The 15,490-nt window shown below is 43.0% G+C and overlaps 2 protein-coding genes and 1 long non-coding RNA gene across 5 annotated transcripts in view; 1 reads left to right on the top strand and 2 right to left on the bottom strand.

Annotated features, from left to right (window-relative positions):
- The window catches only part of SINHCAF (SIN3-HDAC complex associated factor), a 35,060-nt gene extending 31,540 nt beyond the window's left edge, over nt 1–3,520 (bottom strand). Inside the window, exon 1 of the mRNA XM_083366785.1 lies at nt 3,414–3,520. The gene's annotated coding sequence lies outside the window, so the exon portion shown is untranslated. The remainder of the gene's footprint in view (nt 1–3,413) is intronic.
- A 182-nt stretch (nt 3,521–3,702) lies between these two features.
- LOC310641859 lies at nt 3,703–9,939 on the top strand. Its single transcript, XR_014492785.1, has 3 exons — nt 3,703–3,750; nt 3,891–4,101; nt 9,136–9,939. It is a non-coding gene; the product is annotated as an uncharacterized lncRNA (long non-coding RNA).
- Nucleotides 9,940–10,096: 157 nt separating this feature from the next.
- DENND5B (DENN domain containing 5B) overlaps nt 10,097–15,490 on the bottom strand; it is a 138,158-nt gene continuing 132,764 nt past the window's right edge. For all 3 annotated transcript variants that reach the window (XM_083365149.1, XM_083365147.1, XM_083365148.1), the window contains one exon: nt 10,097–13,207. In XM_083365149.1, the coding sequence (XP_083221275.1) occupies nt 13,024–13,207 (184 nt within the window). In that variant the 3' untranslated portion in view covers nt 10,097–13,023. The remainder of the gene's footprint in view (nt 13,208–15,490) is intronic.

The raw sequence follows: 15,490 nt of genomic DNA, 5'->3' as shown, positions 1-15,490 counted from the left end.
GTTGTCCTGCAGTGAGTTGGCTGTGGCAAGTTGGCCACAGTGAATTGTCAAGGGCCCTCCAGACAAATGGTTGTCCAATCTCTTCTTAAAAACTTTCAGTGATGAAGCACCCACAACTTCTGAAGACAACCTGTTCCACTGATTAATTGTTCAGTCAAGAAGTTTGTCCTTATTTCTAGGTTGGTTCTCTCCTTGATTAGTTTCCATCCATTGCTTCTTTTTTTCCTGTCTTCAGGTGCTTTGGAGAATAGGTTGAAAAACTCCTATGTCACCCCTAGTCCTTCTTTTCATTAAACTAAACATATTCAATTCCCGCAACTATTCTTTGTATGTTTTAGTCTCCGGTTCCCTCATCATCTTTGTTGTTCTTCTCTGCATTCTTCCTAGAGACTCAACATCTTTTTTTAAGGAAAGAGAGAGAGAGAGAGATCATATCCACTGCCACAGATTTTCTGATATCAGTACATTTACACCCACCCCACCAACGTCCGTGAGATTCTAGCATCCGGAAATCCCTGGAAAGGGAACAGGATCAGCAGCACATGGTATAAGGAAGGGCTTTCTTTGGACTCGCTTGGGAAAAACGAAAAATAAAAATAAAAATAAAAATTCGGGGCCTCCAGGTTTTCTTCCAGCATGAGGAGGTGCCCATCTTCCTACAACCAACTAACCCTCAGCTTAAGGCAGGGGTCTTCAAACGTGGCCCTTTTATGACTTGTGGACTTCAACTCCCAGAATTCCTCAGCCAGCTTTGCTGGCTGAGGAATTCTGGGAGTTGAAGTCCACAAGTCATAAAAGGGCCACGTTTGAAGACCCCTGGCTTAAGGGGACCCCGACTCACTGAATTAACTCACTTGCCTGGCTTTACGGGGCAAGTTGAACCACCAACTACGTCGACCGAGCCCACAGTGGCACAAAACAAGCCCAAACTGCCCTTTTCGCCTACTACCCGGTTGCGCGAATGAACTCGGTCGCCCAGCTGCGCTTTAACTCCCAGGAGTTTTTTTTGCCGCAGAACAAAAGGGAGGGAAGGGGGCTGCCCCCTCCCCGTCCCATCCTCTCGCTCAGCGGCAGGTCATTAAAGATCTCCCTCACACACACCCCCACACCCCAATCGTAGCTACCGGGAATGCGGGGGGGGGGTAGGAAAGAAGAGTTTTATTGTGAGGATGAGTAGGTGGGTGTGGGGATAATAGTTAGCTGGCTGCGGGCGGGCGGGCGAGCGCGCGCGCGGTCTCCCTGTTCACCAAGAACTGGTTCCTCCTCATGGCTCTGCCCTGACGTAATTCAAACATGGCAACAGTTCCGCCTTCAAAGGCGAGCTCGACAAGACCTCCCATAAACAGGCGCACGAGGCGTGGAGCGCAGCGCGCACCAACAGCCCGCCAAAGGAAACCGCCCGTCCGTCCGTGGCCCCCGAAGTCTCTCAAACAACGATCCCCGGGTGGGCGGGGATCGTTGCGCGGGTGCCGTGCCCACCATCCCCTCCGCTCCGTTCCCATCCGTCGGAGGCGCCGCTTCCTGCTCTCCAGGCACCTAAACACGCCCTCCTTCTTCTCGTACCTCGCGCGGTGGGCAGCGCCGCGGAAAGTTTTAACCTCCCAGAAAAAGTCCTCAGGCCGCTGGCGGTGCGGCGCTAAGAAGGCGCGCCCGACTCGCCCCCAACCCCCAAACTCCGGCCTCGGTCCTCTCCTCAAGAGGGTCCACGTCAGGGGCGACGGGGCGCGGACGTCGAGAACGGGCCCAACTCCCGCGCCCAGCTCGCCAAGCACGAGAGCCACATGCTCATGGCAGCCCCTTTGTTCGCCTTCACCAGAGGGTGGAAAAGGCCGGTTCCTCTTTCACCTAGAAAGGAACGGCCGCCTTTCCCGGCGGGATGGGTTGGGGGGGGAGAACTACACAGAGGAGGCTTTGCAAGCGAGGAGGCTTTCGCAGAAGAGAAGCCGAGAGATCTAAAGTGGGATCTCCAGAGACGGTCCGCGGGAGTTCGTTCTCCTCTCCGGTTGGGCTTTGAAGACGGCAAGGCTCTGCTTCTCCCCCCCCCCCCCCCGCCACCAGCAGCAAACACACACATCGCTATCACCACCCAGTCAGCTCCGGCGACCAATGAGAGAAATCTATGCAACAGTTAAATCTTTGGAAATCTTTTTAAATAAGAATTTCGCATACTAAACAAAACAAAAACAAAACACGTTACGACCTGCTAAGCACATCAGGTTGCGCACCTACCAAGGATTCTTTTCCCTCCCTCCGCCGCGAATCTCAGAAGCCGCAGTCGGGCTTCAGATCTACTACTTACACCGCCTTGCCATCCCGCTGCTGTTTACCCTCCCTGGAGAAGCGCAGATCGACGCCCCCCTACCCTACCCTACCCCACCCCACCCCGGGCTTTCATTCGCTTCTCTGTCCCGCCGTCACAACTTCTTTTTTTCTTCAAACCCATCGTCTACAGGTGCATTCGTTTCGAAGGGCCCGGAAAGCGTTCGAAACCGAACGGCGTGGTTCTGAATTCGGAAGTTTCCGCTCCTGCTTTTAGGAATCCCGAAGAGAAAATCTGTAACAAACTTCGCCTTCCCTTCTTCCCCACCCCCTGTCCCGCTTTGCTTCTCCTCGTCGCGAACGCCGCGTCCATAGTTGTAACGGACCACGCTACTCTGGCCGCCAATACTCTCCCGAATGAGAGCAAACGGTGGCTGCCATCATTCCATAATAGTATTTTGCTCCCTGATGCCTCCCTCCATTCGTTAGGTTCTCCGGGATTGGTCTGAAGTGAAGGAAGATACGTGGACCTGCAGTTTTCATTTCTTCCCCTTTCTCCTTATTTTTTTTGTTTAGAAGCGTCTGCGTGATTTCGAAAACTTGTTTTTAAAAAGTTTATCACCCACTAATTGAAGCCGGAGGGTTCGTTCAATCACGGTGGATACCGCTAACTCCATTAAAACATTCACTGGACAATTTACCTGAAAGTAAACCCTAATTTGTCCAATAGAATGTACTTTTTAGGTAAGTGTACACAAGGTAACATTCCCTTTAGGATTGTACAGCCAGCAATCTGGTCTCCAAAGCACTTTATTCTTCAACTGTTTTTTTTTTCTCCGGGGGAAAAAAAAAGTCGTTGTCACTGGCCACATGTTCACAACAATGCAATCAACCGCTTCCTCCACCGCTTCATCTTTTTCCGCAATGATGTGCATTCAAACCTCCAACAAAGTAGAGATAATACTTTAAATCGATCCTTTCCTCTAAAAATAAGTATTTTCCTCAGTCGTCAGTGAGTTTCCTAGAGATTAGCTTTTTCAAAAACTGCGTTTGCACGCGGGACCCCAAACTTGCCAGAATCCCGATTCCGGAACGCCTCTTTCAACAAATGCCAAGACGAACCGAACCGTTCGACAAACACCGAATTCCCTTACCTCCAACAAACCGAGCGTGTCTGGTGTGCCGCAATTTGCTTCCCGGGTCCACGATACGCCACCCTCCTTGTCTAGCTCCTACGTCTGGAGGGAGAGCGGCAAGATCTGGAATCATTGGGTTGACTTGTAGTCGGTGTACGCATGCGCCGTTCCCACGGCTGAATTCTCAATCGAGCTATTTTGCATACGCGTACCGTTGTCCTTCCTTTTAAGGGAGAAAAGGGCCGAGCGAAAAGCCTGGGAGAGAAAGGCAGAAGGGAGGTTCTCGGCATTGTGACGTAGGCGACGTCAGGCGTGAAGGCAACGACTGGAGGAGGAGCGTTCGAGCAATTGGCGGGTAGATTTGGGGCAAGGTCGCAGGGGGTGCGAGGGAGGTCGCCGGCCGCTGCTGTGGGGATATTTGTGAATGCAGTCCTTGCGATTCCTTCAGGCGGGGAAAGCTGCATCTGCAAAAAGGGAAGGCTTCCATTTCCCCAGGCAGATAATAGCTGTCGCGAGGAGATGAGACTCCTCCAGACTGCTTTGGAAGCACCTGCTGAGCTTGCTAGGCATTCCTACCACGCTGGGCGACACTTCTGGCTCCTGGAGAAAAGCTGATTTATTTTATCGCAGGGGAAGATTTAGCATTGGAAATTGCGGCTTGCAAAGCAGGAAAGGCAGGACGAAGCCCTCCTGGATGCTCGGAGAGGTAACGTTGTGGTGGGCAACACTTTTTTGTAAAAATCTTGAATTTTAAACGCGTTTAGGAAAAGCTTTAAATAATTTTTCCAAGTCTTGCATGGAAAAAGTTACATGAATACTGGAAGCAAATCTAATTGTACATATATATATACATACAGTTCTGGGCAAAAGTTTTAGGCAGTTGTGCAAAAATGCTGTAAATTAATGTTTTCAGAAATAGTGTTAATGGTTTATTTTGATCAATTAACAAAATGGAGAGCAAATGAACAAAAGAGAAAGAGAAATCAATATTTGGTGTAACCCAAGTAGTTTTTAAATTGCATTTCCACAATTCAGAAGGCTGTGTTTATGATCCACTATGTTGTGTGAGTCACCTAACAACAGTTCAGTAGAGTTTCTATTAGTGACTTTTCCAGGGCTTGAATCTGGGGGCTTTGCAACTCAAACAGATTTTTCAACCACTCAACTAATTACTGAGTTTACACACAATATACTATGTGGTTTCTTTGGCCTAGGTTTAGCCTATTTTCTGAACTGAAGCACTGTTCTTGATAAAGCTTGGTTTATTAATTGTCTGGGGTATAAACCCAGTCACTAATGTTTTATTCCATAAGGCATGATCACACAAAGCATGATTTAGTTGATTGAACACTGGTCTGTCTAGCAGTGACCATCACTGACCCCCTGTTGCCTATGCATGCAATTTTAAAAGATAACAATGTTAAGTAATCCTTTCTAATTGGATCCCAATTACAAGTGACAATGAGAGACTTTTCCATTAACTTCTATCCTTTTTGATACCATAAAGAAGAATTTTTTCATAGTTCTATTACTTCAAAGCTTTGAAATAATTACTAGTTTTTTATTTAATCTAAACTTACATTGGCAAGCTCTGAACTTAGACATTTCATTTTTTCTGTCTACTGCTGCAATGTTATGTGGCATCAATTTGCATAAATAATTCTGGTTCCTTTTAAAATGCGTAGCAGGAGAGAGGCTTTTATCTTTAAAACACATTCAAATAAAGAAGTAAATAGAATTAAGCTCTGAGTAACTTAATGGAGCTGCAAGTTTGTTAAGAGCAGTTTATGCAGTCATGCACAGCTGATTCAGGAAGTAGTGTCAACTGCTTTGACTTTGACAGATTTTAAAAGTTCATTGAGTTTAAACCAAGCCTTGATAATACTTGAGAGGATTGCACATGAGACAAGCTTGTCTTTCAAACCGACTAATTCCAAATTCTGACAATGTCACTATACTCAGAACAAATTGCTCTACTTTAACTATCAAGCATTTTGTCTTCTCACTTTCAGTTTCACCAAATCAACTACTAGAGGCCATATCTGATAAGCATTCAGTTGTAGCTTTATTTTCACATATGCTTCTCATTATTGTATTTCCTTTAATGTGTAATTTTCTTGTTTACGTACAATCCAGAATTGCAGTAGCATTTTGAGTGTCTAAGGAAATTGTACTGTAAGTCTGGATAATAAATATACCATAGCCATATTTTGGCAGAGGATACCCCCCCCAACAGCTATTTTCTACCTTTATAAAAGGACAGCTGATGCCTTTCTCAGTAAAGGTCTGTTTCTCACATCTGTGTCAAGCTATAAACAATATTATGTGCATAAGTGGAGAACCTCTATTAAAAGATCTCCTTCCAAGCTGAGTTTGTTTTGGAGGCATTGGACTGCAACTCCCATTTAAAACAAAATCAGCTGAGATGCTGTGCTTCTTCACAGAGGCACCATATTAGTAAAACTTTCAACATGGCCATAGAAATGTGATTTAAAAAACATGCAGCATTAAAACAGTGCTTTTATGTTTTTGTGTAAAACTTGGTAGCACATAAGCAGTAGGATTGTCTGTGTTTTTCGCTGATTGTTTTTCGCTGAATATAAGAGCTAGGCTGGCCTAGAAAGTGGGAAACTTTGAGATCTGCCTTAGGCATAAAAGCCAACTGGGTGACTTTGAGCCAGTCACACTCTTTCAGGCCCAAACTACATCACAAGGTTGTTGGGAAAATAGGAGGAGGAAAGACAATTAGATAAGTTGGCTGCCTTTATTATAAAATAATAAAAGTGAGATAATCAAATATGCATTTTTGTTTGAATAGGCATGTAAATATGTTTTTAAAATTATGCTATGGATGTTTGGGACTGTAGTGAATGTGCATTAACATTTTTTTTATATTTAGAAATTTCATATGATTGCCCATCTTGTATAAATGACTATTAACCAAAAGAAATATAAAACTTTTAGAACAAACCAAAGTAACAATCCTCGCACAAAAATGAAGGTGCTGCATAATATTGCACAGCACAAAACACGTGTAATTTGGGCTCCTCTAACATCCCAACCCTAATGCCTCAGGAAGAGACAGATCTTCTGAAGTCTAAGATTGGGGGCTTCTGGATCTTGAGTGTCACAATAGGGAATTCCCACATCTTACAAAATGACACTGTTTGATAGAGTTGATTTGGAGTGTGTCCTTTCAGTCATTTCTGATGGGATGGGCAGAGATGATCAAAATGGATGATCCTGCAAGTAACCTGCTTTGGGGTTCTTGTACATCAGGGGTCTTCAAACTTGGCCTTTTATGACTTGTGGACTTCAACTCCCAGAATTAGTCAGCCAGGCACGCTGGCTAAGGAATTCTGGGAGTTGAAGTCCACAAGTCATAAAAGGGCCAAATTTGAAGACCCTTGTTGTACATCATATAAACTTTTAAAGGGATAACCTTGAATTGCACTGAGAAGCCAGTATAGCTTGTGGAACAGCAATGTGAACCTTAGTGTGTCCAGAATTCCAAGTGCCACTGCATTCTGGATCAGTTGAAGCTTCTGAGTACTTTTCAAGACCAGCCTTACATAGTCTGTTGCAGTAATGCCACTGGGTAGTAACCAAGGTGTGAATGTTCATGATCGGTACCGTAATAGCAACCCTTGTTCTATTATTCAAGTGTCCAAGATTGTCATCAAAGATTTCATGCAGTCTGTACTCACTCATAGTATTAAGCTTTAATGCAGGGGTCCCCAACCCTCAGTCTGTAGACTGGCACCGGGCCGCAGCATGCCAGAAACCAGTCTGTGCAAACAAGCAAAGCCCCATCCGTGGGATGCAGGCAGTACATGAAACCATGCCCCCTTGGGTCCATGGAAAAACCTCTCCCCACGGAACTGGTCCCTGGTGCCCAAAAGGTTGGGGACTTCTGCTTTAATGGATAAGCAGTTACAAAAACACAAGGAAGATTGTTTCAACATATGACTACTGTGGCAGTATTACTATATGCACAGAAAACTATTATATGCGTGGAAAGATTTGACGCTATCTATTGTGGCGGAAGATAGCCACAATAGAAAGCTGGTGAAGTTGTTAAGTTTGGTAAATTGTACTCTTTGATGAGAGAAAGGACATATTTACTGGAAGACTCTTATGGAGATTTTGCATAAAAATGAGAAAAGATGAGCTTGTAGTTGTGGTTTTGATGATAGGATAGATTATAGAAAGAATAATACGTAATTTTAGAGGTTAAAATATTTACTTGTAATTGCTGTGAGGAATATCAGAAGTCACTTTATTTTTCATCTTTTTTTCCTTCTACTTTTTGCTTTCTTCCTTTATATTAGTTTGTATCTTAAGTTTTAACAAAAATAATATAAAAACATTAAGCCATGGTTTGCATGTCCATGGTCAAACGGACACACTAAAATGTAATACTGAGTTTGCTTCCTTGTTTCATTGCAATGGGTGGATCAAATTCTGAATTCCTTATAGGGTGAAAGCTTGGGGGGGCAAAAGGATTTTAAGGAGGTGAAGTGATTACTCCTTAAAACATACAAGCACATACATACAACTCGGGAGGGACTGAGTCAATTCTGGGGAACTCTGATTGGGCTTAATGAATGAAATGCTTAAGCAAGACTTGCATTCTGCAAAAAGATTGTTCCCGCCTGTTTTGGGGACTGTGCAGGCTGCAAGATTTTAGCACTTGACCAACCTAGACTAAACATTGAAGCAAAGCAAAATTTGGGCCTGGTTAGAACTTGAATGCCACCTAGGAAATCTAAAAGTAAATTGACTAAATTGGGAAAATAAATTAGACCCTCACAAAAAGGAAGCTGAATTAGTTGCAAAAGTAATATTAAAGTTAGGTTTAAAATATAATTAAATCCTGACTATGTGCTTGATCTCCATTGTCTCAACAACATTATGACAAATGATTTCTAAGCATTTGACAGGTCATTTATGCTAAATATCACCTTACATATTTTATGAGGGTATCATCTCTACAAAACACCCATCAATCACATGTCAGCTTTGAAATATGAGCTCATTCAAAGCTCTTCTGTGTTTATGGGCAAATGGATACAAATGGCCAATTTTATGAGCTGAAGCACAGCCATCAGCAACTGGAACTTGGCAATGGATAAATTCGGAAAAATGAAAGTAGAAAACCTCCTTCAGAAATGGTAATTTAAATGGCAAATGGTAAAACTGGATTAACACAACAATGGCTTGGTTCATGCATAATGTAGCCATCATTGATTTGCAAGTCCACCCATTTTATGTCTGCTGAAACCCTATGCAATTAGTTTCAACAAACCACAGTTAAAAACAGAGTAATACAACGTGGAAACTAGCCATGTCAGTCTTTCATTAGAAAGATTGAAACAAAGGATTTAAAATATTCTGTCTTCCTGCAGTATATTTCAAGCCTTTAATAACTTTCAGGTCCATTATTTAATTCTTCCAAAGTTAACATGTCATTAGTAATTTCTGTATTATCACTGTGTGGGCTGTTCAAATAAATTGTACATATGTTGCATGACTTTTAATACCTCTTCATCAGATCAACAGCAAATAATCCAGAACAGAGTTTATAGTCTTCCTGTAATCTGAACCAGATGTTTATATATTAGGTTTTTTTAACTAGGTTTGATCTTGTGTATTGCCAAGGTGATTTATAAACCGTATAAATATTCCAGAATTCCCAGCATATCTGTCAATTCTTTTTCTGGTTTCTTTGGCGATCTAGTGAGAAGGAATGACTCACTGGAGAAGAGCCTAATGCTGGGAAAGATTGAGGGCAAGAGAAGAAGGGGACGACAGAGAATGAGGTGGTTGGATGGAGTCACTGAAGCATTAGGCGTGAGCCTAAATGCACTCCAGAAATTGGTAGAGAACAGGAAGGCCTGGAGGAACGTTGTCCATGGGGTCGCGATGGATCAGACACGACTTCGCAACTAACAACAACAAATCTCACAGGACACATTTTGCTATTCTCACAGTTTTATTTGTAAAGACCATTGCATGAAAAGCTGCATTTCGTTTTAATCCAAACCCTGGATAAAAACAAACCCGCTTTAGTCTGTGATATGTATGCTAAAGTGCTTGAAATAACAATACTTTTCAACCAATATTCATTTCCTGAATATTATCCAATCATGATTAATCTACTAATGTGAAAGATAAAATAGCAACAAATTCTGAAGAAACAATGGTTGGGGGAAATGAATTATTTAGTAACTACACCAGGTATTTTGTACATTTCAAGTTTAACACACAACATTTCCTTATGTGATAGACACTTTTGCTTGGGGAGGGTGGATATCAATGAAAAAATCACAAGCATATTCTGACAACATATTCAGAAGAGACAATTAAACAGCACAAACCCAAAAGTCTTCACTCGGAGGTCAGTTTCATTTAACACAGTGAAACTTACCTTTTGAGCAAATGGGCTGCAGTGGCAAGGTTTGCAATTTAAAACAATTTCATTATGGTTACATATTAATCTACTTCTCAACTGTATTCTGTTCTCTCAGGTCTTCTTGTTGTTGTTTTTTTAAAAAAAAAACTAGGCCAGCATAGCAATACAAGAAAAAACATAGCGTTCTTCCTTTTACTTTGTAAGTTAACAGAAAGCTTTGGTAACTTTGAATATTCAGCTTCTAAAAATTAATTAACACTGATATTAATAGGATGCATTAAATTTTAGAAAGCATGAGCCTTGCCGTTCTGAGAACTAACTCTTCATGATTTCTGAATGTTTTTGACACACTGAATCACTTGGGCCCAAGTGATCAGCACTGCCTGTTTAAAGGAGGGAAAATGTTGCACGCTATAGGTAAGAAGTCACCAAAAACTGCACTCCTGAAGTCATCAAACAGACTAGTCTATTAGAGGTCAATCCCATGCTTCAAAAATACCTCAAGGATGTAATAATACTACATAGTTTATACAGTACTTTATTGCCTAAAAAGAATATACTGTACATAATGTTCCTTGCACACCACCATTCATATGCTGTGAAACAGAAACGACATTGTCAGGGAAGATGCTGAGCACTACATACGAGTGAAGATGTTGGACTGACTTTCAAGAATAATGCATTTAACATTGTTCACATCAATATCTTGACAGCAGAACAGGAATTGCAAACAAGAGCCACGGATGCAAAAATGGGGCAGAAATTTGGTGAGCAATCCAGCTCTCTCTTCTTGGTTCACCTGGAATGAATGAAGTCACCCAAATAGCATTAGCCTTTTTCTTTTAATGCCATACTATTGAAAACAAGCCTTAGGATCCAGCTTTGGGGCAGTTTTGTAACATGCAATAAAGCAAAACACATTATCGGGTTTTTTGACAGCCTCTCTTCCTTTTCTCCATCTGAGTCTGGATCCTCATTTTGGAAGCATTAAGAAAAGGTCCAGAAATATAAAAAGGTGAAATGGAGATTAAATAGAATCACAGTCTGAAGTCTTTCCTGTCGGGGGTAAGGTGAGGATTGGTGCCAAATTACAATAATTCTCAGTGCTTATGAGAAGGTTAAAGCCAAGAGCTAAAGTTTGAATTTTTTTTTGAAAAAGTATAGTATCGGGTAAGGAAAATGATGTAACTCCTACACATACTCTTCTCATCAGCTTTAATTAGGATTGCATCTTAGCTCATTGGACAAATGACTATAAAATCATGTCAGACCACAGACACACATGCTCTGCATCAATATTACGCAGGGATCTGCTTGAGGTTCATTGTGGTATTTCAGGATCTAGTTTCTGATCACTGTGGGATAAAGTTCATAGCAAGGAATAATTGGATGCTTGTTTTGTTCCTGCAGTAGCTGTGTGGAGATTCTTTTACCCCTACCCCTGATGGATTTGAAGTTCTTGGCCTTCAAAAGCCGGTTTTCAATTCTCTTGCCAAATTCCCTTGCAATGAATTGTATGCACTTGTATATGCCTCCCAGGGTAATTTATGGATGCTAGGATTACATGGGAGAAATTACACTGCAGTCCATTTCCTGTGCCACCATTGTTTCCCCAATGACTATATATGCCTTATGTTCTTTGAATGGTGTGTTAAGGAGCAATGGAAAACTAGTTCCCAAACCACACAGGTACAGTATTGTAACTATCGGCTTTAAAAGCATGGAAGGCTGTTTCTACATAATAACCAGATGTGGGTGGGGGTCTTATCTACAATTTTTGCAGCAAGGCTTTTGTTCATGTGCGGAATCTGTGAGGAGAATATGAGCACACCATCAAATAGGAAAGTTCTCCAATATAGTAAAGCAATGTACAAAATGCCACTGTTCTAAATACAGGAGAGGGAATAGACACAGGTTTATGGGCTGAATTCACACATTACTTAAACGCATTATGATTTGGTTTTGGGTTGTCATGACATATAGGTGGAGGCTAAATGGTAGTTAATTAGGGCATTGGGTATAGTTTATTACTCTTATTGTGGTTTGGAATGTTAACAGGCCTGTATGGTATGGTTTTTCCTAGCTTATTCCTGGTTTGTTTTTGTCCAAATATAATCCATCTGCCACAGTGCAAAAACAGCAAAACTCAGAAAATAAATAAACCAGGTGAAATAAACCTTTTCTGCAATGCTGCAAGGCTAATTCAAACTTATACAACAAAACGAACTTGAGATGAAGCAAAGCTTAGATTGACTACAGTCTTTTATTTATTCAAAATCATTTTAAGGAACTCTATCTAAATTGCTGATGGCAAAGCATCACATTTTCTTCCAAGTTTTCTTTCTACTCTTTCAAGAAAGTAATGTGGAAGAAGCATTGTTAGCCCCAAAATAAAAGCAGAAATATGTCTGTGGCCGGAATAAGGAAATTGAACATGTAATTAACAGATACAATTATTAATACTGTTTTTTCTTCTTATTTTTATCATCTCCAATGGCAAAATTTCTAAAACATCTTCCTGTTCGTGTTAGAGGGATCGCTCAGGATTAAAAATAATTGACTCCTTGAGCTAACTGACAAGATCCGTCAGGAAGATGAAGAAACTATATGGAGATGCTTCAGTGCACAGACAAAAAGTTTGAATCTACAGTAAATGAATATATTTGGGGAAGCGGCAAACAATGTAGACTCACAAGAGGTTCAGCAGTGGCTACCTTTGCAACAGAGTCTTCCCCCACCCCCACTACATTTGTACAATATTTACAACATGAAGTGGTTTCCCCCTCCCCCTTTTGCACAAGTAATGCTTCCTCTCTTCCCTTACAAAGTTGTTTTAAGCTACATCCCCACCCCTGGCCCTGGAACACTGATTCTAAGAAAAAAATTAGCATTTCTAAAGGAAGATAGCCTATTTACACACAATCAACACATGAAAATACTCTTTTATACAAAACCTCTCATTTGAAAACTATGATACTACAACTGAGCTCCTTTGCAGTGTTGGGGCAGGTCAGTATGAAGACCATGCGTGTGTGAGTCTTGTCACAGCCACTTCCATTCACCAACAAGCTGATCTAAACACAGAGCAGGATATGGTCACCCTCAATTCCATTTTCACAGGTTTTGCCCTCTGCCCAGGTGATGCATTTCATTGGCCAAGGAAAGGAGAGAAGTGTGAGGGGGGAAAAGACGAAGTTGTCTGCGAGCTAGATGTTACACATCCACCCCCTTTATGAGTGACCCTTCCAAGACAATGTTGAAGTCCTGCAGTGTCTGTAAGACTCGGATGAGGGAGTTGACCATCATGCGATCGCGCAGAAGAGCATTTTCTTCATACATCCGACTAAGCGGGGGACATTCTGCCAATAATGGAATCCACTGGGCCAGCAAATGATCCCTGTAGAGAAAGTATCACCAAGTTGTATCAGGTACAGCGAGAGGCACAATTGTTTGCCTAAGATGCAAAATGGATTTAGTTTAAAAAAAAAACAAAAAACCTGGCTACCGGGCTGCATCTAAGTAGTGGAAACATGATTTAAGACTGGATGCCAAGAAGTCATTGGTCAAAGACTAAGTGCAACGCATTTAGGCAATCAATTTCGGAAGTCCCCTTTATTCTGCTGTTTTTGCTAACAACATATTGACGCATCACACGGAAACCTAGGGATAGGCTGAAATGCATACAGCTTATCAATAAATGCTATTTTTGAGGGGGGTTGCGTTTTGGTACCTCTGATAATACAGGGAAGGAAAAAAAAAGTTGCCGCTGTCACCCTTTCAAGGTAAATCATGCTAGGGATACAATTTTATGTAGGTCAGGACTACTTTTATTGGAAATCTACAGTAATACAAACTTGCAAGTGTAAATGTGTTTTCCCCTCCCTCACTTTCTCTTTGTGCGAACTAAGGAGGGTCATGTCTGAGACATTTACTCAGGTTTCATTCCTGCTCCAGACTCAGATCTCTTTAATCTGACGTTGTCCTGGTTGTGGCTGTGCCCTCTGCATCCATTCACTCACTCATATATTTGTATCCTGCCTCTTATTATTTTTACAAATAAGGTGGCAAACATGCAACACACCTTCTTCCTCTTACTTTCCCCATAACGACAACAACCATGTGAAGTTGGTTGGGCTGAGAGTGACGGACCCAACGTCACCCAGCTGGCTTTCATGGCTAAGGCAGCACTTAATTTAATTTAATTTAATTTATTGAGATTTCTATACCGCCCTTCTCCCTAAGGGACTCAGGGCGGTTCACAGGGCATATATAAATAACAATACAAAAATTAAAAAACAATTAAATCAATGCCCAAGTTAAAACAAGAATGATAAAATAATAACAAGCCTATAAAAACCCATATACCCCCATCAGGCCAGACCCGCTAGTTCAAATAAATGGGTCTTCAACCCGCGACGGAAGGATCGGAGGTCTGATGCCGTCCGGAGCTCAACCGGCAGTTGGTTCCATAATGCCGGAGCACCCATAGAGAAGGCCCTCCCCCTGGGGGCCACCAGTCGACATTCCTTGACCGGAGGCACCCTGAGGAGGCCCTCTCTGAGGGCACGCACAGGGCGGAGGGGAGTCGACGCCGGCAGCAGGTGGTCCTCGAGGTATCGCGGACCCATGCCATGTAGGGACTTAAAGATCATAACCAAAACCTTGAACCTTACCCGGAAGACAACTGGTAACCAATGCAGCTCACGGAGCAAAGGTGTAACATGGGAGTACCGGGAAACTCCCAAGACAACTCTCGCGGCTGCATTCTGTACCAGTTGGAGCCTCCGAGTAGTCTTCAAGGGAAGCCCCATGTAGAGAGCATTACAGTAGTCTAGGCGAGAGGTCACGAGCGCATGAGTGACCGTACATAAGGCCTCCCGGTCCAGATAGGGCCGCAACTGGCACACCAGGCGAACCTGGGCAAAAGCCCCCCTAGTCACGGCCACTATATGATCCTCCAAAGTGAGTCGTGAATCTAGGAGGACTCCCAAGTTGCGAGCCCTATCCACAGGGGGTAAAAACTCACCCCCCATAGAAAGAGATGGAACATCCCAGGTGTCCCGGGAAGCCGGAATGTACAGCCACTCAGTCTTGTCAGGGTTGAGTTGAAGTCTGTTCCTCCCCATCCAGACCCGAACCGCCTCCAGGCAACGGGACATCACAGCGAGGGCATCACTGGGGTGGTTTGGGGTCGAAATAAAAAGTTGGGTATCATCAGCATATTGATGATACCCAACTCCAAAACCACGAATGATCTCACCCAGCGGTTTCATATAGATGTTGAACAGGAGAGGCGAGAGGACCGACCCCTGAGGAACTCCACAAGCGAGAGTCCTGGGGGTCGACCTCTGCCCCCCTGCCAACACCGACTGCGAGCGTCCCAGGAGATAGGAGGAGAACCACTGAAAAACCGTGCCTCCCAGTCCCCTGAGACACCACAGCAGGATACCATGGTCGATGGTATCGAAAGCCGCCGAGAGGTCTAATAGGACTAGGACAGAGGAATATCCCCTATCCCGAGCCCTCCAGAGATCATTCACCAGAGCGACCAATGCCGTCTCCGTGCTGTACCCGGGCCTGAAACCCGATTGGTAAGGGTCCAGATAATCCGCTTCATCCAGGACCAGAGGGAGCTGATGTGCCACCACACTCTCGACAACCTTCGCAAGAAAGCGAAGGT

Source organism: Vipera ursinii (genome assembly GCF_947247035.1).
Source record: "Vipera ursinii genome assembly, chromosome: 6".
NCBI classification, from domain to species: Eukaryota; Metazoa; Chordata; class Lepidosauria; order Squamata; family Viperidae; genus Vipera; species Vipera ursinii.
Note: the sequence above shows the minus strand (reverse complement) of the source record. Positions and strands in the feature narration are given on the sequence as shown.